The 23,373-nt window shown below is 38.0% G+C and overlaps 1 protein-coding gene across 1 annotated transcript in view; it reads left to right on the top strand.

The window, feature by feature from the left end:
* ULK4 (unc-51 like kinase 4) overlaps positions 1-23,373 on the top strand; it is a 675,609-nt gene that overhangs the window by 333,237 nt on the left and 318,999 nt on the right. The window contains exon 31 of the mRNA XM_036759487.1: positions 11,211-11,259. Within this exon, the coding sequence (XP_036615382.1) occupies positions 11,211-11,259 (49 nt within the window). The remainder of the gene's footprint in view (positions 1-11,210; positions 11,260-23,373) is intronic.

Below are 23,373 nucleotides of genomic sequence, written 5' to 3'. Positions count from 1 at the left end.
AGGAGATGGTCCTTGAGGTAAGTCTTAAAGGAAGTTGGAGATGAGAGAGGACATTCCAGTTTGAGGAGACAGCCAATACAAAGACAGAAAAATGAGAGACAAAGTGTCCTTTGAGAACAACAGCAAATAGGCCAGTGTGGCTGTACAGTAGAGGATGTGGAAAGGAGTAGTCTGTTTTCTAAAAATGGAAAAAATAGGAAGCGGCCATGTTGGCAAGAGCTTTAAATACCAAACAGAAGAGTTTATATTTTATCCTGAAGGTAATGGGGAATCACTGGGGCTTATGGAGCAGGAGAGTGACTTAGTCAGAACTGTGTTTTAAGAAAATCTCTTTGGCAGCTATGTGGAAGAAGGATTGGAGTGTTGTTAATGGGGAGAGACTTGAGGAAGAGAATCCATTTAAAAGGCTACTAGTGCTGTAGGAGTCAAGGTGAAAGCTAATGAGGGCCTGAACTAGGTTGGTTGCTGTGGGGGTGGAGAAAATAGAATGTGTGAAGGAAGTGTTATAGAGAAAGAAGTTATAAGACTGGTAACTGACTGGATATGTGGATGAGAGGAGTGAATGAGAGAGAGGAGTTGAGTATGGCACCAAGTTTGTAAACCAGATTTTCTTTTAAGCTTGCCAATCCAGAGTCCTCTGGGGTTTTTATTATTGTTTAAGAAAGTAACCAGAGATGTAAAAAACCTCATGCATCAGCAAAACCAAGACCTCACAAAGAAAATCCTTTCACCCACAACATTGTGCTACCACAAACCAACATCCAAGTCCTAGAATCATAATGGCTGTCCTGGACTTCATGCTTTGTGTTTCTAGAATGACACTAACTGAATACTCTTATTTTTCTGGTTAATATATAAATAGAGAATTGGGTTAATTGGTTAGACGCTGATCTAGTTAAATCTCTTAAGGTAATTTGGAGATGGGAGTTGCTGGGTAGCTCAAGTTTGTTTACAATTAAACATGTTCTAGTGAATCTCATTACTTGTCTTTAAGGCTTTTTAAAGCTGCTATGAACCACAAAATTTCTATTTTGGAATAAAGGAAGCATGACACAAACCTTATGGAATAAAAGATATTTATGAGTATAAATCAGTTAATAACAGCTATGCAATTACGTGTGTGGGTTTTTTGATTTTTGTTTGTTTGTTTTGTATATAGACCTGTGATTTCTTTGGTGTAAGGAATGCCCAGTGAGGGAACTCCTATCAAAGTAAACCCACAACTGCTCTAAATTTGGTCTTTTATTATTATTATTATTATTATGTATCTTATTAAATATTTCTCAATTACATGTAAAAAGATTTCAACAATCATTTTTTTTTGCTTTTTTTGGCAGGGCAATTGGGGTTAAGTGACTTGCCCAAGGTCACACAGCTAGTACACATGTCAGGTGTGTGAGGTCGGATTTAATAAACTCAGGTCCTCCTGACTCCAGGCCTGGTGCTCTACTCAGTGCACCACCTAGCTGCCCCAACAATCATTTTTTAAAAATTTGAGTTCCAAATTCTTTCCCTTTCTCCCACTACTCTCCTCTTCTTGAGAAGGCAAGCAATTGATATCCATTATATATGTGAAGTCATGCAAAACATAATCGATTTAGAGTCTTAATGAGTTTTCTGTGGGCACTGAGAGATTAAATGATTTACCTCGGGTTATACAACCAGGATGAGTCAGGGATGTGACTTGAACCCAGGCCTCCCTGACTTCAAGACGGGCTTTCTGTTTATTCTGCCACTCTGTCTCTTATGTTGTAGGTGTTGGAAAGGTTTGTGTTTATTATTATGAACAAAAATTAAAAATGCTTTGCACATCACCATTCCCAGTGTTTGAGCAATTAAATGGAAAATGAAATAAAAATTTTTTAAAAAAAGGAAAAAAAAACTATACATACCTACTGTGTGCAGTGCTAGGTACTAGACAGAGGTACAGAGGTGAAAAGTGACATTTTAGTCCACATCTTCAAAGAGCGTACATTCTAATAGTAGAGCTAAGACATTCACAACTTAATATAATGCAAATTTTGAATTTGATATGTGCAAAATAAAGGAGCAAACCAAGTACCCTGATTTGAAGATCAAGAAGCCACTTCTGTTTTTTGGGTGTGGGAGAATCAGGAAGATTAATGAAGATTTCAAAACTACCAACTTTATTCTGCTGGGAAATAAAAGATAATCTAAAGATTTTCTTTGCATTTAACAGTCAGAAAAAATTTAGTGGAAAATGTAATGGGTGAATGATGCTGGGAAATAAAAACTTCCCAAATGTAGAAGTACTGAAAATGACCTATAGTTGTTCCTTTGGATACTGTTGGTGCAGAATTCATTTTCTAGAGTTCAAATAGTTAGAAACTTTGCATAGCAAGTCTTCAGAGTGGGGGGAGAAGCATTTCTAGAGGATAAAACATGAAATGAACCCTGTACATAACATTTTATATTATACAAGGAATAACAACATTTTGTACACTAGACTTTGTAACACCCTGTTTATTCACGGAATTATTCATCTTCCCTTGATAACACTTAGAGTATATGAACAAAACTGTTGAAATTCGTTTAAAAATGAGTTTACTCAAAAAATTAAGCCTTAAATTCTTCAAAAGAAGTTCACTTCTCCTCAGAAGTTTTTTTCAAATGAAATTCTAGCTTACATTGCACCATGAAAAGAAAATATGAACTTTCTTTCGTTAAAGTCTTTAAATAGAAAAATGACTCCTGACTGAACCTGGATTCATAAGAAATGTGTCTGTGAAGTTAGACTGGTTTTAAAAAATAAAACTTACAGGCCCAAAAGGCCAAGTTGTCAACTTAGGATACCCATATTTCACCAATGCTACTGTTATTCAGAAGAGTTGGTTTTTTTTTTTTAAAAGAAAGTTGCCTTCAGAGCTAGGTCACACAAGAAAATACTTCATTTCTTGTACATATACATGTCTGAATACATGCATATACATGTACATATATGTATATATGTATATGGGCATCTCATTTTTGATTCAGTATAATGTCATCCACCTTGATCACTGCCCATATTCACAGTGTTGGTTCCAAGAGATTTGGGTTATTGATTTAAAAAAAATACATCATCAGGGTACAAGTTATAGGAAATATGGAGCCGAGGAGACTGGAATACCTACTTCTACATCTTGCTTTTGATCCATGCTGCCTGTGTGACACTAATCAGTGTCCCATTAACTCTCTAAGACAAAGCTGCAGATCAACTGTGGATCTGCTTTGGCAAAGGAGAAGTGCAGTCACAGGTATGAACAAAATGAAGGGTAGGCAATGAATGGTAAGAACTGTTAAGGGTTGTTGTAGTAGGTCAGACGTGTAGTAATGAGGGTATATATTAGGGTGGTGATAATACGGAGAGAAAAACAGAGCTGCTTATGAGAGATACTGAGATATATACAACTAGTTGGCACAGTAGTTAGAACACTAGACATGGTATTAGGAAGACCAGAATTCATGTCCAGCCTCAGGTACTTTCTAGCTCTGGGACCCTGGGCAAGTCCCTTAATTGCTTTTTGCCTCAGTTTCCTCATCTGTAAAATGGGGATAAATAACATTCAAACCTCACCCCCCCAGAGTTGTTGCAAGGATGAAATGAGATAATATGCTTAAAATGCTATGCAAACCATAAGGTTCTATGCTAGCTTTAGTGGTGACAATGATGATGACAATGATGATAAAGTAGAATTTAAAGTCCTTGGTAACCAATTAAATATAAGAAGTGAGGAAGAGGAAAGAGTCAAAGATAACCATAAGGTTTAGAATATGGAAGAAAGACAAATGGTGGTGTCACACATAGATAAAGAGATCAGTGAAGTGAGGTTAGAAAGAGGAGAAGGATATAGGGGGAAAGGTAAAAGTCTCAGCTTTAGATATTTCGAATTTGTAGTGCTGGTGGGTTATTCAAGGCAAAATATCTAATGGGTAGTTGTAAATAAGGGTTTGGCACTCAAATAAAAGGTCAAAACTCAAGATAAATACTTGGGAGTCATGTACACACACATACATACATACATACATACATATATACTTAGAAAGAGAGAGAAGAGAAATAATGTTGTTGCCAAAGGAGAGGGTATGTAGGAAAAGAAGACAGAAGACAGAAAGATTCTCTCTTTCTTTTTGGGAACATGTAAATTAAGAAGTCAAAAAGAGGATGGAGAGTCAGTAAAGGAAACAGTATCTAGAGTAGTAGGTCAGGAAACAGTAGAGCATAGTTGTCTCAAAAAGCCAAGGGAGGAGAATGTATCTAATAGGAGAGTATGGTCAGTTGCTATAGGTAGGACAGAAAGAATTAGACTGGGGGGAAGGACCATTGAATATGGTGATATGGAGATCACTGATGCATTTCGAGAGATTCTGGGATACTAAAACCATACTTCAGGTGTTGAGTAGTAGTGGGCTCTGAGGAAGTAACACATATTGGGTGAAGAAGAGGTTCAAAATGGAGGCTTGATGGAAGAGAGATGAAAAGGCCTTTTAAAAAAATTCTTGGCTTCCTTCAAAGTTTAACTCAAATGTCATCTCCTGTATGGGGTCTTAATTGTCCCTTCAAACTGTTAGTGCCTGCCCTCTGAAATACCTTGTATTCGTATTGTATATATGTGTTTTCCTCCATGGAATATAAGCTCTTTGTTAGCAGGAAGTATTTCATTTTTTTTCTTTATAACCCCACCTAGTAGGGGTTTAATAAATACTTGATAATTGCTAGTTAATTGGTAGTATCAATTAAATGGAAATCCTCTTTTTCTACAATCCCTCAAAATTCCATACGATTTAAATTTAAAAATCAGGCAATAGCAATTAATGTTTGCTGAGCATTATTGGGCACAAGATATTTTGCTAAACATAGCAGAGGATACAAAGACCCAGCCTCTCAAGGACTTTATAGTCTAACTGGGGAAATAAAACATATGCAAGAATAGATAACAGAGAATATGAGGAAGTTTATAAGAACCAATCAGTCAACCAGCACTTATTAAGTACTCACTGTACACCAGGAACTGTGATAAGCATGGAGGATAAAGAGAAAGTCAAAACCACAAAACTTGGCCCTGCCCTCAAGAAGCTTACAGTATAATGGAAGAGAAAATATGTAAATAAATAGATATATAGGAGATACATACAGGTTAGAGGGAAGCTAACTTTAACAGGGAGGGCTCAAGTGCGAGGGACTGGGAAGGCCTTCTGAAGGATTATACCAATAAGAATTCAAAGTAGGAAGAGATCACTGGGATAAGTAGGAAAGGATTACTAGAAAGTAGGATTCAAGTAGCTTCTTGAACAATAGGATTTAAAGAGCAGAGATATGTGAGAATGTCCTAGTCCAGGATGTGTAGGCAGGAAAATCAGTTCAGGAGAGCCAGTTTATTTGAAAAACTTCCCTGAGGGAGTAGGGGTGGGGTAAAGGTGGAAAGCCAACCTGGAGACAATCACTGCAATGCCTTGAGTGCCTGCCTCATGTATTTCACCTTTATCCTGTTGGGCTTGGTGAGCCTTTAAAAGGTGTCTGAGCAGGGAAATAACATAAGGAAAGCCCTATTTGAAGAGTAATAATACGTGGAATAATTTGGAAGCAGGGAGACCTAACAGTACTCTTACAACAGTCCAGTTATGACAAGAAGAGGTAGCTGAAAGTGAAAATGTGAAGAAATAACTGACAGGACTTAATCACTGTTTTTCTGTTGGGCTGGGGATGGGAAGGGAAGTTATGGCAAGTGAGAGAAAGGTTTCCAGGATAACCCATCATTTCAGTTTAGGTGACAGGGAGATGAACACAAATAGGTATGTCAGAAAGGGAGCAGCTTTGAGGTAGAGGGTAATTTTGATTTGAATGTGTTGAATTTTAGCTGAGATTGAGCCATCAAAGGAGGAGGAGACATCCAGCAGGTAGTTGGAGTGATGGGATTGGAGTCTCTGGAAGAAGCGAATGCTGGAGATATTGATTTGAGAGGCACCTGAAAAATTACAATTGAAATCATGAGAATGGATGAGATCTCCAAGGGACAGAACAGGGGAGTAAGAAAGAGCAAAATCTATCATGCTTTATGTTTTCAAAAGAATCAATACGTTAATGAAGTAATAGATAGTTATTTTTCATTCTCCAAATGGCTATCTTAAGTTATATAAAATTCCACAGATTTTCTATATTTTGTAGGTATATGAGATTATTATATCACTGCAAATCATTAGAGGAGTAATGGTCATTTATAATGGCCATTTATAAATGCTAGGATTCAGTCTTTGAGTTCTCGGTATCTAAAAGTCAAGGTAGATAGGAACTAAATCTTTTGAGTGTGAGACACAACCTGCCTGGATCTCTCTTCTATCCCAATTTGAATTTTGTGATCAGATGCAGAGCCCCTTATAATATAGCTTTCATATTGCTTTTGGTGACAGTATTTCATCCTGGGTATAGGATTGTTTTCTGTAAAAACTGGTTTCGTTTAAAGTATGTTTGTAGAGCTGCTCCAGAGTAGAGCTGAGATTAGGTCTGGTTGTGTTGGCCCTACCTCAAGACCTCAACAAATGTGTTGGGTGAGGTCTAATAGAGTAATTGGAGAAAGGAGAAGGAAGGCGTGGAAGCAGAGGAAAACAGTAATCACAATAACTTCTCAGCACATAGTGCAGCAGTGACAGAGTATTTCCATTGGCATTTCTTTAAGATGGTCAGACTTCCTAATGAGTAATTCATCTGATGTTAAAGATCTATGAAAAGCCGTTAGTTTTTAGCACTGTTCATTTATCATCTTCTATAGGCACAGTATTTAGTAAAGTAAGAAGCTTTTTAAAAGAAGGTTTCATAGTACTTTTCAGTCAAGAGCATCATTATTCAAATAATATGTGGTAATGCCTCATTTTCTTGGCATCATTGGGGTTAAGTGAATTTTCAGGGTAACTGAAGTTTAACCAGCTTATAACGGAAAAATTTATTTTTTCCAGATTTTTATGGAAATGTTATTAAAATGTTTTATATCCTTCCTGACTTAGTAAAAAGAGTATACTTAAGGGGCAGAGCCAAGATGGCGGCTGGAAAGCAGGGACTTGCTTAAGCTCCCCCCCACCCCAGCTCCCTCCAAACACCTACAAAAATGACTCCAAACAAATTCTAGAGCTGCAGAACCCACGAAATAGCAAAGGGAAGCAGGGCTTCAGCCCAGGACAGCCTGGATGGTCACTGGGAAGGGTCTATTGCAGAAAGCTGGGAGCAGAGCGGAGCACAGCCCAGCGTGGGCTGTGCCAGGACCAGCAAGACCGGGAGCTGGGAGGAACAGGCTGTAGGGCCCTGAATCAGTGAGCTGTGGCAGTTACCAGACTTCTCAACCCACAAACACCAAAGACAACAGAGAAGGTTAGTGAGAAAAGCTGCTGGGGCAGAGTGAAAGGAATTCGCTGTTCACAACCACCCTGGGGGCAGCAGAGGTGGTGCAGCTCTGAGGCTGCTTCCAGAGCTCCAGCTGCAGTTGCTTCTGGGCCCAGGCCTACCAGGTGGGAGGAATTAAGCAGCCCATCAGAGCAGGAGCACAGAGCTTGCTCTGCCCTGCCTGGATCTGGGCCATAATCCTGGTTGGCAGTTCTTGGGGAAGAAGGAGTGCTGGTGTGGCAGAGCTTGCTGTGTAGAAGTAGCTCTGAAAACAGCAGCACAGCTTCTAAAGCTTGGGACAAAGCACTCTATACTCTACAAGCAGTCGTACCCTAACAAAAAGCTCAAAGGTGAAATAGTTGGCTGGGAACATGAACAGGCAGCGAAAACAGACTCAGATTCAGACTCAGACTTTGGAATCTTCCTTTGGTGACAAAGAAGATCAAAACATACAGCCAGAAGAAGTCAAGAAAGTCAAAGAGCCTACGTCAAAAGCCTCCAAGAAAAATATGAATTTGTCTCAGGCCATGGAAGAGCTCAAAAAGGATTTGGAAAAACAAGTAAGAGAAGTAGAAGAAAAATTGGGAAGAGAAATGAGAATGATGTGAGAAAACCATGAAAAAGAAGTCAATGACTTGCTAAAGGAGACCCAAAAAATTACTGAAGAAAATAACAGCTTAAAAAATAGACTAACTCAAATGGCAAAAGAGCTCCAAAAAGCCAATGAGGAGAAGAATGCCTTGAAAGGCAGAATTACCCAAGTGGAAAAGGAGGTCCAAAAGACCACTGAAGAAGATACCACCTTAAAAATCAGATTGGAGCAAGTGGAAGCTAGTGACTTTATGAGAAATCAAGATATTATAAAACAGAACCAAAGGAATGAAAAAATGGAAGACAATGTGAAATATCTCATTGGAAAAATCACTGACCTGGAGAATAGATCCAGGAGAGATAATTTAAAAATTATTGGGCTACCTGAAAGCCATGATCAAAAAAAGGAGCCTAGATATCATCTTTCAAGAAATTATCAAGGAGAACTGCCCTGATATTCTAGAGCCAGAGGGTAAAATAGAAATTAAAAGAATCCACAGATCACTTCCTCAAAAAGATCCCAAAAAGAAAACACCTAGGAATATTGTTGTCAAATTCCAGAGCTCCCAGATCAGGGAGAAAATACAGCAAGCAGCCAGAGAGAAACAATTTGAGTATTTTGGAAGCACAATCAAGATAGCAACAAAGCAAGATAGCAATCAAGAAGCAGCTTCTACATTAAGGGATAGAAAGGCTTGGAATATGATATTTCAGAGGTCAATGGAGCTAGGATTGAAACCAAGAATCACCTACCCAGCAAAACTGAGTATCATGCTCCAAGGCAAAATATGGATTTTCAATAAAATAGAGGACTTTCAAGCTTTCTCAGTGAAAAGACTGGAGCTGAATAGAAAATTTGACTTTCAAACACAAGAATCAAGAGAAGCATAAGAAGGTAAAACAAGAAAGAGAAATCATAAGGGACTTACTAAAGTTGAACTTTACATTCCTACATGGAAAGATGATGTGTGTAATTCATGAGACCTTTCTCAGTATTAGGGTAGGTGAAGGGAATATACATACATACATACACACACATATACATATATACACACATATGTATACATACATATATGTCTATGTATGTACGTATGTATATATGACATGTATATATGTCTATATATAGACAGGGGACAGGGTGAGTTGAATATGAAGGGATCATATCTAAAAAAAATCAAATTAAGGGATGAGAGAGGAATATATTGAGAGAGGGAGTAAGGGAGAGATAGAATGGGGTAAATTATCTTGCATAAAAGTGGCAAGAAAAAGCAGTTCATTGGAAGGGAAGAGGGGGCAGGTGAGAGGGAATGAGTGAATCTTGCTCTCATCGGATTTGACTCAAGGAGGGAATACCATACACACTCACACCCCACAGGAAAGAAGGAGGAGGAGGAAGGGGATAAAAAAAGGGGGGGACAATAGAAGGGAGGGCAGATAGGGGGAAGAGGTAATCAAAATCAAATACTTTTGAAAAGGGACAGGGTCAAGGGAGAAAATTCAACAAAGGGGGACAGGACAGGAGGTAGCAAAATATAGTTAGTCTTTCACAACATGAGTATGGTGGAAGGGTTTTACATAATGATAAGTGTGTGGCCTATGTTGAATTGCTTGACTTCTTAGGGAGGGTGGGTGGGGAGGGAAGAGGGGAGAGAATTTGGAAGTCAAAGTTTTAAAAGCAGATGTTAAAAAAAAACCGGTGTTTTTGCATGCAAGTGGGAAATAAGATATATGGGCAATGGGGCATAGAAATCTATCTTGCCCTACAAGAAAGGAAGGGAAAAGGGTATGGGGGGCAGTGGGGTGATGGAAGGGAGGGCTGATTGGGGAATGGGGCAACCAGCATATATGCCATCTTGGAGTGGGAGTGAGGGTAGAAATGGGGAGAAAATTTGTAATTCAAAATCTTGTGGAAGTCAATGCTGAAAACTAAAAACATTAAACAAATAATAAAAAAGAGTATACTTAGTATGATGTAAACCCAAGATCATTGTTATTTTACATCAGTGAATGAACTGAATCCATTTTCTTGGAACCCCCAGCATTTCTTTTCATTTGTTTTGACTGGCTTTGCTGTTTTAAAGGCAGCTGTATCTTTACAAATGTTGTCATTTTGACTTCAATCCAATCCGTTTTTGGTTAGGCTGCTCCAGTGCTATTTTAGGTAATGATGGGTAGTGGGTACCTGTTTCCATGATTCGGATAATTGAGGTACAAACTATTTAGGCTATTTAGCTATCAGTTTAAAGTCTAGTGTTGTGGTCCTGGTCAAGAAACTCCATACATACACACATACATACATATATATCTGTATGGAGTCTACACAGAACAAGTGGAACTAAATATACACAATAGAATGTACTTGTATTTTTTTCTCTCAGTGTGAAAATTAGGTTTAATAAAGTAAGGTTTTTTTAAAAATTTTTCAAATATACTACTTCCCTCATCTCCCCCACCCAACAAATTAGGCACTCACCAGGTTATGTTGTATTATTATTTTAAACACCATACTTTGCCTCACAGAAAAAGTTATTTTGGAAGGGCAAGAGGAGTTTGAGTCTCAGACTGTAACACTCTTTGGAGACTGTAGCAACTTGCTCAAAAAAGTCTTATGTTATCTTAAAATCTCAATCGTTGTTAAAATAGTTGAGGTTCGAGGCCCTTTATGACTTACTGTTTAAAAATCTCTCCTTTTATAGTAGATGGCGATTTATATCCAGTTGCGGGGGGGGGGCAGTGCCTAGAGTCTAATGGCTGATTGGTGCCCAAATTTTTTAAAAACTAAAGATGATGAAAATTCATTGTACATTAATTCGTTAATGCAGAAGAGATAGCTAATGAGGCATACATAAAAAATTACAATGTGGCATGCTTATAATTTAACTGTGCAGTGTGAATTGTTAGTTCAAATTATTTCAGTCTGCATTACCTATTTGATAGTCTTTCTAGTATTCCTGCATTTTAATTAATTTTCCCCATTTTAAAAATATTAATCTACTTAAGAGTTCCATTCACTTACTTCAGATCAGTAAGGCAGAGCTAGTAAGTCACTTGCAAAGATGCCCCATATTTCTTGTGTTTAATGGATTCAGTGAGTGTATTAAAGTGAACGTTTAGTCCAAGGCTATGTTTCTTGGGCCCAGATTTTTCTAATAATACAGAATTGGAGCTGCACTGTTCCATATTTAAATACAGTGGTTTAAGTATCAATCATTGTCATATGTGATTTCTTCTTTTTCTTCTTTTACAGCCTTGTTGAAGAAAGCAAACTGATCCCAGTTCTTTTTGAAGTAATTCTGGTAAGACATGCAATGAATATTTGAAAGTCAAAAGAATGGAATGGAAAAAAATTATGTATGGTACACAAAAAATAAGATTTTACTGCAATTCCAGAGACCTTGCTTCTAGCCCAGCTTCTTCCATTAACTATCTCTATAACTTTAGTCAAGTCGTTTAACCTGGTGGTGCTTTAGGGTCCTCATCTGTAAACTGAAGAGGGTGGACTAAAGCTAGGCTTCTGAGCTTGGGGTCCACCAACCCTCCAAGATATCCATAGATAGATTTCTGGGGTTCTATGAACCTGGATTGGGGAAAAATGACATCTTTATTTTCCACTAACTTGCAACTGAAATTTAGCATTTCTTTCAGTTACAAGTGAGGGCAACAAACTATTATTCTGAGAAGGCAAGAATCCATGAACAGGAAGATCTTTAAGAGCTGGTGTTAGACTCCTCATGTGGTGGAGTTCAGAGAGCTCTGGACTCTGAGTCAGCTCCACTGGCCCAGAGGCCTGGCTCTCTGTCCTATTAGATGTATTACCTTGGGCATAATCTCTCTGATCCTCAGTTTCCTCGTTTCTAAAAGACAGAGAAAAATACTTGTACTACTATGTTACTTTATTGTTTTGGGAAGGCACCTTGTAAATATAAGGTATTATTTATGAGTTAATATGATTAAAATTATACTTCTCAAAATCTTACCATGGGTTAGGGGGATGACCATGGGTTCTTAAAGACTAAAGCATTAAGCAGTTAATCAATAAGAATTTATTAAGTGCCTACTATGTACCAGGCACTGTTCCAACAGAATGAAAGCCCTGGTACACTTTCCCATGTTGGAAAGGCTCCAAGCATTGGCCCGAGCATAAGACTGCACCTACTTTCTAAGGACCAGACAAGCTAAGTGTGGAGAGGTTCATCAGGAGTTGGCTGATCTCTCAGTGATGAATTTTCTTTGGCCATGACAGCCATAAAACAAAGAACATATTAAGTGGCCCTCAATCCTATGCAACCTCCTTCTGCTTTTGTACTGATGGTGAGAGTGTGGGGACAGAAAGTGCTTAGAATCATAGGGCTTTCTGGTCACCTAGAAACATTAACTTGGATATAGATACACAAAAAAAGAGCTTCTTCTCCAGTGACCAAGCAGTGAACATAGAGTTGGAGGAACTGAATCACATCAATCTTGACATTCTTGCTATACTTGAAGCCAGAAGAAATAAGGGAGTTGCAACTCAGTGAAAGGATCTCATATTCAAAGACAATAAGAAATTTCATTTCATGGGACATTTGGTCCTCGTGTGTTTCAGTGCTTGTGCTAAATACTTGCAAAAAGATGACCATGAAAATAATTGCAGTGTATATGCCAAAATCCGTAGCAGCGAATAAAGAGGTGGAAAATCCCTGGGAAGAGTTCAGTAAGTTGCTGAGAATTAGATCAACATATGCTTTGATATTTGATGGCTACAAAAGTGGTCAGAGGTGAGGTTGGTAGAAACGTATGTTGGCAGTTATGGTTCAGGACTAAGGAATGAGAAAGGTCAAAGAGTTGTAGACTACACAGAGGCCCCAGGATTGTACATCATAAATTTTTCCTTTGAGAAAAGAACTGGAAGGTGCTGGACAAGGTGAGCACCAAATAACATAACAAAAATGAACTTAATTATATTTTTGACAGGAAACAACTTTATTACTCCTTTGCGAGTCATTCCTGAATCTGCCATCAGCATAAGGTCACGCAAACAGCTTGTTAGAGCAAAAAAAATCAAAATTAATAGAAAGTTAGAAAAAAATGGATTAAAATGAGAAAAATATATGGCATGCAATTAAGCCTTGACCTATTAAAATAATTGTTCAAGTGGGAAAATGGGAAAGGGGTATAGGAGAGAACACCTATTATATTTCATATGAATATCTAACTAATTAATGTAAATCAGTTGCCCCTGCGAGGAGACCAAAAGAACCCCAAACCCACCATTGTCAGCAAACACCTGCCCTACTTGACAAGCAAAGAGACATAATAGTCAACAACAGTAGTTACTTAGAAAATAAACACATTTGTAAAAAAGTTCTTGGAGAAGAATGCTAAGGGTAGTTACAGTTAAAAAAAACCAGAAGAACAACTGAAGGTAAAACAAGTGTTAAAACAACAGAGTTCTCAGTAAGACACTTACCTAAGAAAATTATCCCAATCAAATCAAAAGGAGGTCCATAGAGCGTTAATCCAAATAAATGACAGATTAGTTGGAAAACGAATTTTATGAGGAATAACTGAAAGAGCTAGATCTTGCTCATTATTCTAGCTCATGAGTGACCAAAAGATGTAATTGTCAAGGAAAAATAAATATTTAAGATAATAAAGACAATGTAACAGAAAACAGGAAGAAAGAGTTTAGAAAAGTGAAAAACTGACTGCTGGGAAAAACGCCTATGATTCTTGGGTCATAGGAAGTCTTGATTTTTGGCATCTTTATACTTCCTTGCTTTTTTGTATTGTATATGTTGATACTAAAGTCCAACTCTGATGCCTCCTCATGGCTTAGAAGTGACTGAATTATCATGTTTTTCAATGCAGTAGAGGCTGTGGTGGATCCTACCATGTTGGAGACCCTTCAAGTATTTCAGATCTGGTAATGAACTACATTTCCATCATCCAGGAATCAGCCTAGATAAATAAATAGAAGCAAAGCATGAGAAGGTTGGCTACCGGACAATAAGGATTTCTGGCCATAAAAACTCCTGAGGCCAGTCTGCTAAGATAAAGAGGTCATGCAGTATGCGTTAATGGAAGAAATACCCTCATTGATAAATCATGGATCCTTGAAGAGTTGAGTATAAGGACTTTGCTACAGCAAGTTTCTAAGTTCCTGGGAGAAAAGAGTAAATCTTGTAGTTCTCTGTACTCTCTGTATCCACCAGGGTTAGTTAATACTGTTCACGTACCTGAGATTCTACAAACATTGGTTAATTTTTCTACAACCCCTTGTACCTAGTACACTTTAGATTGCAATCTCCTTGAGGTCCAAGACCGTTCTTTTGCCTTTCTTTGTATCCCCAGTGCTTAGCATAGTGCCTGACACATAGTAGGTGCTTATGGAGGTGCCTCTCCACAAAATGCTTATACTGACCAATATAAGCAAGTGGCACAATATTGACTGGCCTCATGTATTTGTAGGCTGTTGCTTCCACTTCCTGTTCTACTTCATTGTTTAGGGCAATGCCTTTTCTTTTGGTTTTGTTTTGTTTTTAGAGAGGGAAGGCAGGGCAGTTGGGGTTATGTGACTTGCCCAAGGTCACACAGTTAGTAAATGTCAAATGTCTGAGGCCGGATTTGAACTCAGGTCCTCCTGACGCCAGGGTCGGTGCACTACTCACTGCACCACCTAGCCACCCTGGCAATACCTTTTTTTATAGGAGGTGTGTTGTAAATGGTTTTTGTGTCCAATCTAATTTTTGTCTTAGTATCAGAGGAGGCGAGCATCTCCAACAACCCCAGGCAAAGTGTGATCCGTTTGTTCGGACTGCTAGTGAAATTCAGCTTCTCTCCTCTGGGCCAGCATTGCTTTTGTCCTCACTTGTGGTTCCCACATCTCAAGGCAGATGTAAAAAATCGCTATTGGAACTGACAGTAAAGCCAGTGATTCCTTTTACCCGTCCCTTTACCACTAACCATAAAGTTTATTCTTAAACAAAGAATTCAGGACACTTGCTATTTATAGGACTTGGAGTGTCAGGAGCAGGCTACTGGTCTTGATGAAATTAAGCAGGAGTCTCTGAGTGCGTGATGTCTGCTGCTGTTTGCATTAGTTTTCTGGGCTAAGCATCAAAAAGCAGACTCTATGCGCTTATGCAGAGCCGTGAATGACTTCTCACGTTGTGCCTGGAGACCTGACAAGCTGGAATCAGTTTACCGAATGATGGAAAAAGAATTTTAAATATTTAAATAAAAGGGACCTTTTTGTATTTCTGGAAGGTGAAATTGAGGTGCAAATTTGTTGGAAGTACCAGAGAGGACAGTGAAGGTCAGATGATTACCATATATTATTTTTGAATATGCAATCTAAGCAGCAGCTTTCACTGGAAGCCCAACAAGAAAATAGTATCACAATGAAGATACTGAATCTTAATTCTATTTAAAATATTGTTTGTTAGCCTGGCTTCTTTCATCCATCTGTACATATAGATCTGAGTCCCCATTGTGGTTCACTGCCTAGAGCTGATGATCAAGAGTTTGAATAAGGGACGTACTTTTGGCAGGACAGCACTAAACTTGCATGGGATCCTTGAACAGATTTTTATAAAATGAACACCAGGTGCAGAATACGATGTGAGGGAGAAGAGTTTAGATAAGAGCCAGCCCTTGCCGTGATCCTCACCTTTGAATTCCTCCAAGTCCAGCTCAGTTACCACCTTCTGCAGGAGGCCTTTGGCAATCCCCTTAATGCTAGTGCAATAAATAAATGCTTGTTCACTTGTTTCAGAGTCCAGTGAGGGTGCCAAAGTATTGGGTTGAGCAGGAGGTACATTCCCCACTGTATACATAGAGGGTGCCCTTTGGTTGGAAAACCCTTGATTGAGTCCCATGGCTCCTTAGAGGGTTTTAATACCAATTCTGCCATCATCAGGATCATCTAGTTCTTTCAGAATCTGTGTAGCAAGTGAACAGGCTCTTCTCAGAGAATGCTTAGTTCATAGGCCATCACTGCTTTCCACTGGCTGATCAGGAAGTCTAGCCAATTACCCACTAGAAGGTAGGTGTTTTGAATGCGTTTTCCTTTATAGGACACTAACCTCTCCCTGGAGCTATTCTGTTGGGCAAGTCACCCACTCTCTCCTCTTCTCAGTATGCAGAGTGTTCCTTGACTCTGGAGAATGGGCATATTCCTAAGCTTTAGTGATTTAGGCATGCTAGGGAAGGGCACCATGGCTCCCAACCTGCATGTAATTCTACAGGAAGCAAAGGGAATTGAATTTTTAGGCAAAAGGAAACCACTGGAGATATGTGAACATGAGTGATGTGACTGGATCCATGGATGAACAGGATCATTCTGTGATGAAGGGAAAGGGGAGATTAGAGGCAAGACCTTCTAGCTATTACACTAATAGTTTTACATTGAGTGGTAATATGAGTCTCTTATGGTGGGATGATGACAGTGGAAATAGAGAGGAAGAGAGATACAAAGGTTGTTGTAGAGGCCAAATTACCAGGGTTTTGTAACTGATTGGATGGGAGAAATTAAGGGAGGAAGAGTCAAAGACAACCCCAAGGTTTGGAACATGGGTTTAACAAGTAAATGGTATGTTTTTGTGTTCAGTTATTTTCAGTTGTGTCCAACTCTACATGCCCCTATTTGGGGCAAAGATACTGAAGTGGTTTACCATTTTCTTCTCCAGTTCATCTTATAGATGAACAAACTGAGGCAAACAGGGTTAAGTGACTTGCCCAGGGTCACGCAACTAGTGTCAGAGACCAGATTTGAACTCAGAAGGATGAGTCTTTCTGACTCCAGGCCGAGCACTCTATCTACTGCACCACCAAGCTGCCCTAAGCAAATGGTAGTTCTATAGGGGAAAAATTAGTATAAGGAGAAGCAAGTTTAGGGGGAAAGAGCTTGGGTTGGGACATGTTGCGTTTTCAATGCTAGTCAGGATGTCTTATAGGGAGTTGGAGATAATGGGTCTGCATTTCAGAGGTCCATGGATGAGGATTTGTATAGATTATTCATGACCACTTTAATCTGCATGACCAATGGGTATTTTATTTTATTTTATTTTACTTAACTCTGTTTCTTATATTAAAATGAATTAAAGTAACAGTATGAAATGTGATAAGAATAATAGTAAGCATTTCAGTTTTACTTGATAGTTCCCTTTTGGTTAGCATAATTTTATAATTTCCTATAATGAAATCATTTGGAACAGTGAGCATTCCTTTTAGCGTCACAGAGACTTTTCAGAATTTCCCAGTGTCCTTGCTCCTTCCAACCTTCCATAGCAAACGTGCAAAAATTGTCTTTATCCCAAATACCACACTTTGCCTCCACACAGCTACACCCCATAAGCTGGCACCCTCTTTTGCCTTGTCTTCCCCATGAGACTGTTTGAAAGAGAAGGCAACACTTGTCGCCCCCATTTCTTTGCCACCCATTTTGCTCTTTGACCCTTTACAAAGTGACTTCTCTCACCATTCCATGAGAGATACTTACCCCAAGTTCATTAGTGACCTCCCCATAAAGGTTATTGAGCAGTGGGGTGATGCGCTTCAACAGGTTACCCCAATGACAAGCATATTTGAATCTTGGGACCAGAGGCCATCTCATCCAAGCCCCCCGCCCCCGTTTTACAGATGAGAAAGTAGAGGCTGGGGGTCGGGGGGATGCTCAGAGTCACATAGAATGTGAGAGTCAGAGGTGGGATTCCAATCTCGTCCCTCCGAGATCCTTCCTGTGTAGTCAAAGACTCAAAGGTGGGAGATGATCACTCAGGGACTTGCTCTAGGAATTTGAAGGCTTACAAAACAGTAAAAAGTTTTGTAAAAATGCCAGTATGACATGACTGAGTTTGCCCTTGATCTGTCCAGAGGAGTTTTAGTTTCTTGTATTCTGTCTTAGCTGTTTCTTCCAATAGCCTCTTTGTTCCTAGGAGCCTGCCATTTTAAGAAGTTTGCAGCGAAAGTTGGCTCAAGGTGTGTGTGTGTGTGTGTGTGTGTGTGTGTGTGTGTGTGTGTGTGTGAAGGAAGTGATATATTCTGTGCTGTGGTAAGGGAAGTGTTTTGGAATATGTGACTAGGTAAATAACTCAGCTCTGTAGATTATAGTCAATAGGCTGCAATAGGCATCTTCCACTAACTTTCCTACTAGGAAATATTCATATGCATGTGTGTATGTGTGTATACAGATATACATAATTTTTTCCTGGACAATCCTTTCGTATGTTTACAGAGATTTTCTCCTTAACTTTATTGCTGATAAATCTCAGAGTTTGCATTTTTTTTACTACTCTTATAATGAACAACAGCATACCAAGCAAGAGATCATGAATAGGCAATGCAAGACAATCTTTACAAAAGCAGCAAATGAGGTTAAACACAAAATCTGGTTTATTCTTTTTATGGCTAATGTCAATGCAGTGCGCACTAAAAATATCCACGTGTGTGTGATGTTTGCTTAGATTAAAATTCACGTTATGGTCCTTCGCTGAAATTAGTCAAAACATGAATGTTGTTCTTTCGTTTTTATTGTAATGGGGCTTCTGTGCCATTCACAAGTCAATAGTCCTTACCACTCCATCTTATGTGGTAACTTCTATGCTTAGTTGTAAAAATGATTCATTTTGTTATCTGTGGCAGGTTTTCCTTTGAAATATATTACCCATGCACTTTAGAAGATTGCTCACATATGTCTCTCTGTCTCTTCTTCTATGGTAGCCTATATCTGTTGGAAGAAAGTGGCCCTTTTACACCACTCCTCAATGTTTTATAGGGTTTTTCCCCCATAGCTCCAGGTAGGTATTTAAAAAAATATTACAGAATTGTATTAAAAAGTCAAGTTAAAAAGAGAAAGTAGTTGCATACCTGGTTAGCTAGATTAAAGGGGTTGGTGATGTGGTGGGAGTAGGTCATAAATGATTATTCAAATTGCATCTAGGCCTTATAATAAAAAGTTGTTTTTAGCTCTTTGCATTTTAAGAGTGTACAAGACTATCTGTGTATATGTAGAGGCTTCAAACCTTCTTGTAAACTTAGTCACTAGTACCTTAAACTAGTCAAAAGAAACAGTCTATTTTGAAGGATATATACAGTCTCTATATTGTCTTCCAACCCTCATCCCCTTTAAATTCTAAGGGCCTTTCCAATATCCTTTCCTTGACTTGTTAAATGTTCCACATCAACCTTTAGCATGCTATGATTCATTCACATAAACAATATATTGATTGGTGAAGGACTCTGTCAAGGCAGTCCAGTTTCCAGCCATAGAGGAAGAACGAGCATGGTAGGCCAGAGCAGAGCTGTGGGTGTTCATTGCCCTCTTGACAAGCATTCTTATGTAGTAGGAGCAGCTCAGAAGACCTGGGGGCGTGTATTGGTGTAACACTTGCTAGCCCTGTGACTGAGGGAAGGCCATCGACTCTAGCTGACCCTCCATCTCCTCACGTGTAAAGTGGTGAGGTTAAGAATACCCAAACTCCCTCTTATATCTAGTTATTGTGAAGAGTTTTAGATTTATTCTTAAATGAATTTTATTGATACCTTTGATTTCATTCTCACAGTCATGTCTTCCCCCTTTCCTGCTACAACACTGTATTCCCTAGACACACACATGCGCGCACACACACACACACACACACACACACACACACACACACACTCACTGAGCTTTCTCTTGACTAGTTTCTGTTAGAATGATTTCCAGTTTTTCCAGCAAATTTTATTTTTGTCAATGGAAAATCTAACTTCTTTCTCCTATGATTCTTCCTCACAATTGAGAAAGCAAGATAAATAAAACTCCAGTTAAAAACATATATTCAAGCAAAACAAATTCTGGCATTGTCCATGTCCAAAAACACACATATGTTTTTATTTTCACTCTGTCACCTGTCTAACAGGAGGTTAGTAGTATGTTTCATTCTGAATCCTCTAGAATTATGGTTAGTCATTATGTAGATTGGGTCACCTATGTCCTTCAAAATTGTTTTTTTAACAATATTATTGTTATTATATAATTGTATGTTGTATAATTATAATGTAGCACAGTGCCTTGCATATAATAAACACTTAATAAATCTTCATTGACTATTGACTGGTTACCCTCCTGGTTCTATTCACTTTGCTCTGCATCAGTGTATACAAATCTTCTCAAGTTTCTTAGAAACAATCACCTTCATCATCCTTCATCATCCAACTTGCCTGCACAGATACATTTAAAGGTATTGCTTGGTTTGCCTCCTGCCAACCTACAATTTTCAATGGAAATCTTTAGGACAAATGCCAAGCTTTTGAGAGTAGAGTTCTACCTTTGCAAAGAGGTCACAGTCAGTTAACATCTCCTAGTCTGTGATTATATTGCATCACCATATCAATGGAACTGGACAAAGAGGAGGAGAAGGAACCAATTCTGTGCCCCTTTCACTTTTAAGGATCATATGAATTTTCTGAAATTTTAGGTGCTGATTCTTGTTTATTCTGCATTTGAATTTAACATAAAATTATACTTTTTTGTGTGGGAGATGGAGAATTGTACATTAGGTCATTTTAAAATAAATGACCATTTTATAATGGTATTGATTCTGCATATATTTTACAGAGATGCATAGAAAGATTGAAATTTAAGTATCATTTTCCAGAATTTCAGAAGAAAATAATGGTAAGAACCAGGATACAAATTCTTAAGGCCAAATTTTTAAAATTCAATTTAAAAAAATTTTCAGTCTGGATTTCCCTCCCTCATTGAGAAAACAAGAAAAATAAAACCCATTACAAACATATATTCCTACATTAGACATGTACAAAAACAATGCTAAGTCCATATAAGTCTCTCTATTTAGAGGTTGATAGCATGCTTCAGCATGAGAGCACTAGAATTATGTTGATCAGAGTTCATAAGTGTTTCAAAGTTGTTTCTCTTTATATAATTGTTATTATTATGCAAAGTGTCCTTTTGGTTCTGCTCAGTTCACTTTGTATCCATTCATACAAATCTCTCCAGGTTTCTCTGAAACCATCTTCTTCATGATTTCATAGTATTCACAGTGTAGGATTCCATTATTTTCATATGCCATATTTTGTTCAGCTGTTCCTCAATAGTTGGATACTTCCGTTTCTAAATATTTGCCACCACAAAAAGAGGTGCCATAAATCTCTTCCCTCTTTCTTTGATCTTTTTGACGTATAGACCTAGTAGCAGTATTTCTGGGTCAAAGAGTATGCACAGTTTAATAGCTTTTTGGGTCTAGTTAAAAATTGTTTTCCAGAACGGCTGGACCAGTTCATAGCTCCACCAACAATGCATTAATGTACCTATATTCCCATAGCCCCTCTGGCATTTGTAATTTTTCTTTTTCATCATCTTAGTTAATCTGATGGGTATAAAGTGATGACCCAGAGCTGTTTTAATTTGTATTTCTCTAATTTAGTGATTTAGAGCATTTTATATGGCTATTATTGATAAACTTGGCTTTCTTCCTTTGAAAACTACCTACATCCTCTGACCATTTATCTATTGGGGGATGGCTCTTATTCTTATAAATTTGAGTTAGTTCCCTATATATCTTAGAAATGAAAACTTTATCAAAGAAATTCACTACAAAGAATTTCCCCTCCAATTTAGGGCTTCTCTTCTCATTTTAACTGTATTGGTTTTGTTTGTGCAAAAACTTTTTAATTTTATTTAATCAAAAAAATTTAAATCTCCTGTGAATTTCTCTATGTCTTGTTAATCATATAATCTTCCCATGTCCGTAGCTCTGACAGGTAATTTCTCCCTTGCTCTTCTAATTTGTTTATGATTTCATTCTTTATGTATGAATCATGTACTCATTTGGATCTTGTCGGGGTATATGTTATGAGATATTGCTCTATGCTTAGTGTGTGCCAGACTGCTTTCCAGTTTTCCCAGCAGTTTTTGTTTAATAGTGATTTCTTTCCCCAGCACCTGGAATCTTTGAGTTCATCAAACACTAGGCCACTGTGTTGGTTTGCTTCTATGTATCATGTACCTAATCTATTCCAATGATCAACCTCTATTTCTTACCCGGTACCAAATTGTTTTGATGATTTTGGCTTTGTGGTATAGTTTGAGATCTGGCACTGCTAGATTCTATTTCTTCCCTCATTTTTCACTAAATTCCCTTGGTGTTCTTAACCTTTTTTTCTTCCAGATGAATTTAGTTATTATTTTTTCTAGCTCTGTAAAGTAATCCTTTGGCAATTTGATTGGTTTGTCACTGAATAAGTAAATTAATTTAGTTAATATTGTCTTTTTTATTATGTGGCTTGGCCTACCTATGAGCAATTAATATTTCTCCAGTGATTTAGATGTGTCTTTATTCGTATAAAGAGTTTTGTAATTGTGTTCATATAGTTCCTGTTTGTGTTGGCAAGTAGATTTCCAAGTATTTTTCATTTTATGTCTAACCAATGTGTAAAAAACTAATTAGTAGTAAGTGGCCTAATGAAGTGGATGGAAAGCCAGCCTGAAAGTCAAGACAACCTAGGTTCAAGTCTGGCCTGCGTAAGCCTGAGCAAGTCACTTACCCCGTGACTATCCTAGGAAACTCTCCAAGACTAAGTTGCAGAAAAGGTGCTGACCTGCATTGGACAGGGAGTTCCTCCCTGGTGGTCTGATCCAGAAAAAGAGAGAAAGAAGCCAATAGTTCATCATTAGGCTTGTCAGGCATGCGAAAACCTACAGAAGAATTCAAAAGCTCTCTCATTTGACCAATTTTTTGCTAAATGTGACATGGAATTTTCTCATTCCCCTCTCCTATTAGAGAATAGAGTTATCTCAAAACTTCATTTATTTCATTTACAAGATTGTGCTTCTTATCTGTGTGTTGTTTGCATGTCAGTTATTTGAATCACTCATCTAATAACTCATTTTGCTGGGCGATGGAGAAGAGGACAATGAAATATCCCTTTTGCTTCCATTAGGGAAAGAGGATATTGCATCTTATCTTTTATCATAGAGGTTGTAATGATACCTTGATGTTTATTCTCAATAGCAGCACAAATAATTCCATATTTCTATTTGTGTTTTGGTTAAGTCTTTACTTTCGCTGTGAATATACTGCATATATCTCCACAATATCATACTCTCTGTTTTCTAGTGGTTTCTTTTTTTCTGCACTACATGAACAGTATTTATCAAATCATTGTTGCATTATGGTGTCAATTTTATGAATTATAGTTTATTTGTTTTAAGTATGTTTTACATAAATGTTTGGAAGACTGATTTGAACATATTAGAAAAAATGTTTTTCACTTGGCCTAGTGTTTTTAAAAATACCGAAAGCAATTAGCTTTCATTTAGAAGTTCAACACCTGCATGTTACTATTTTTTTTTCAAATGCTATCCTTTTGGAAATTGAGAGAAAATAGCTAGAGTAGCTATGTCTTCAGAGAAATGATTTAGTATTAAA

The sequence above is a fragment of the Trichosurus vulpecula genome, chromosome 5 (assembly GCF_011100635.1).
Source record: "Trichosurus vulpecula isolate mTriVul1 chromosome 5, mTriVul1.pri, whole genome shotgun sequence".
NCBI lineage: Eukaryota > Metazoa > Chordata > Mammalia > Diprotodontia > Phalangeridae > Trichosurus > Trichosurus vulpecula.
This window is presented reverse-complemented; position numbering and strand designations above follow the sequence as displayed.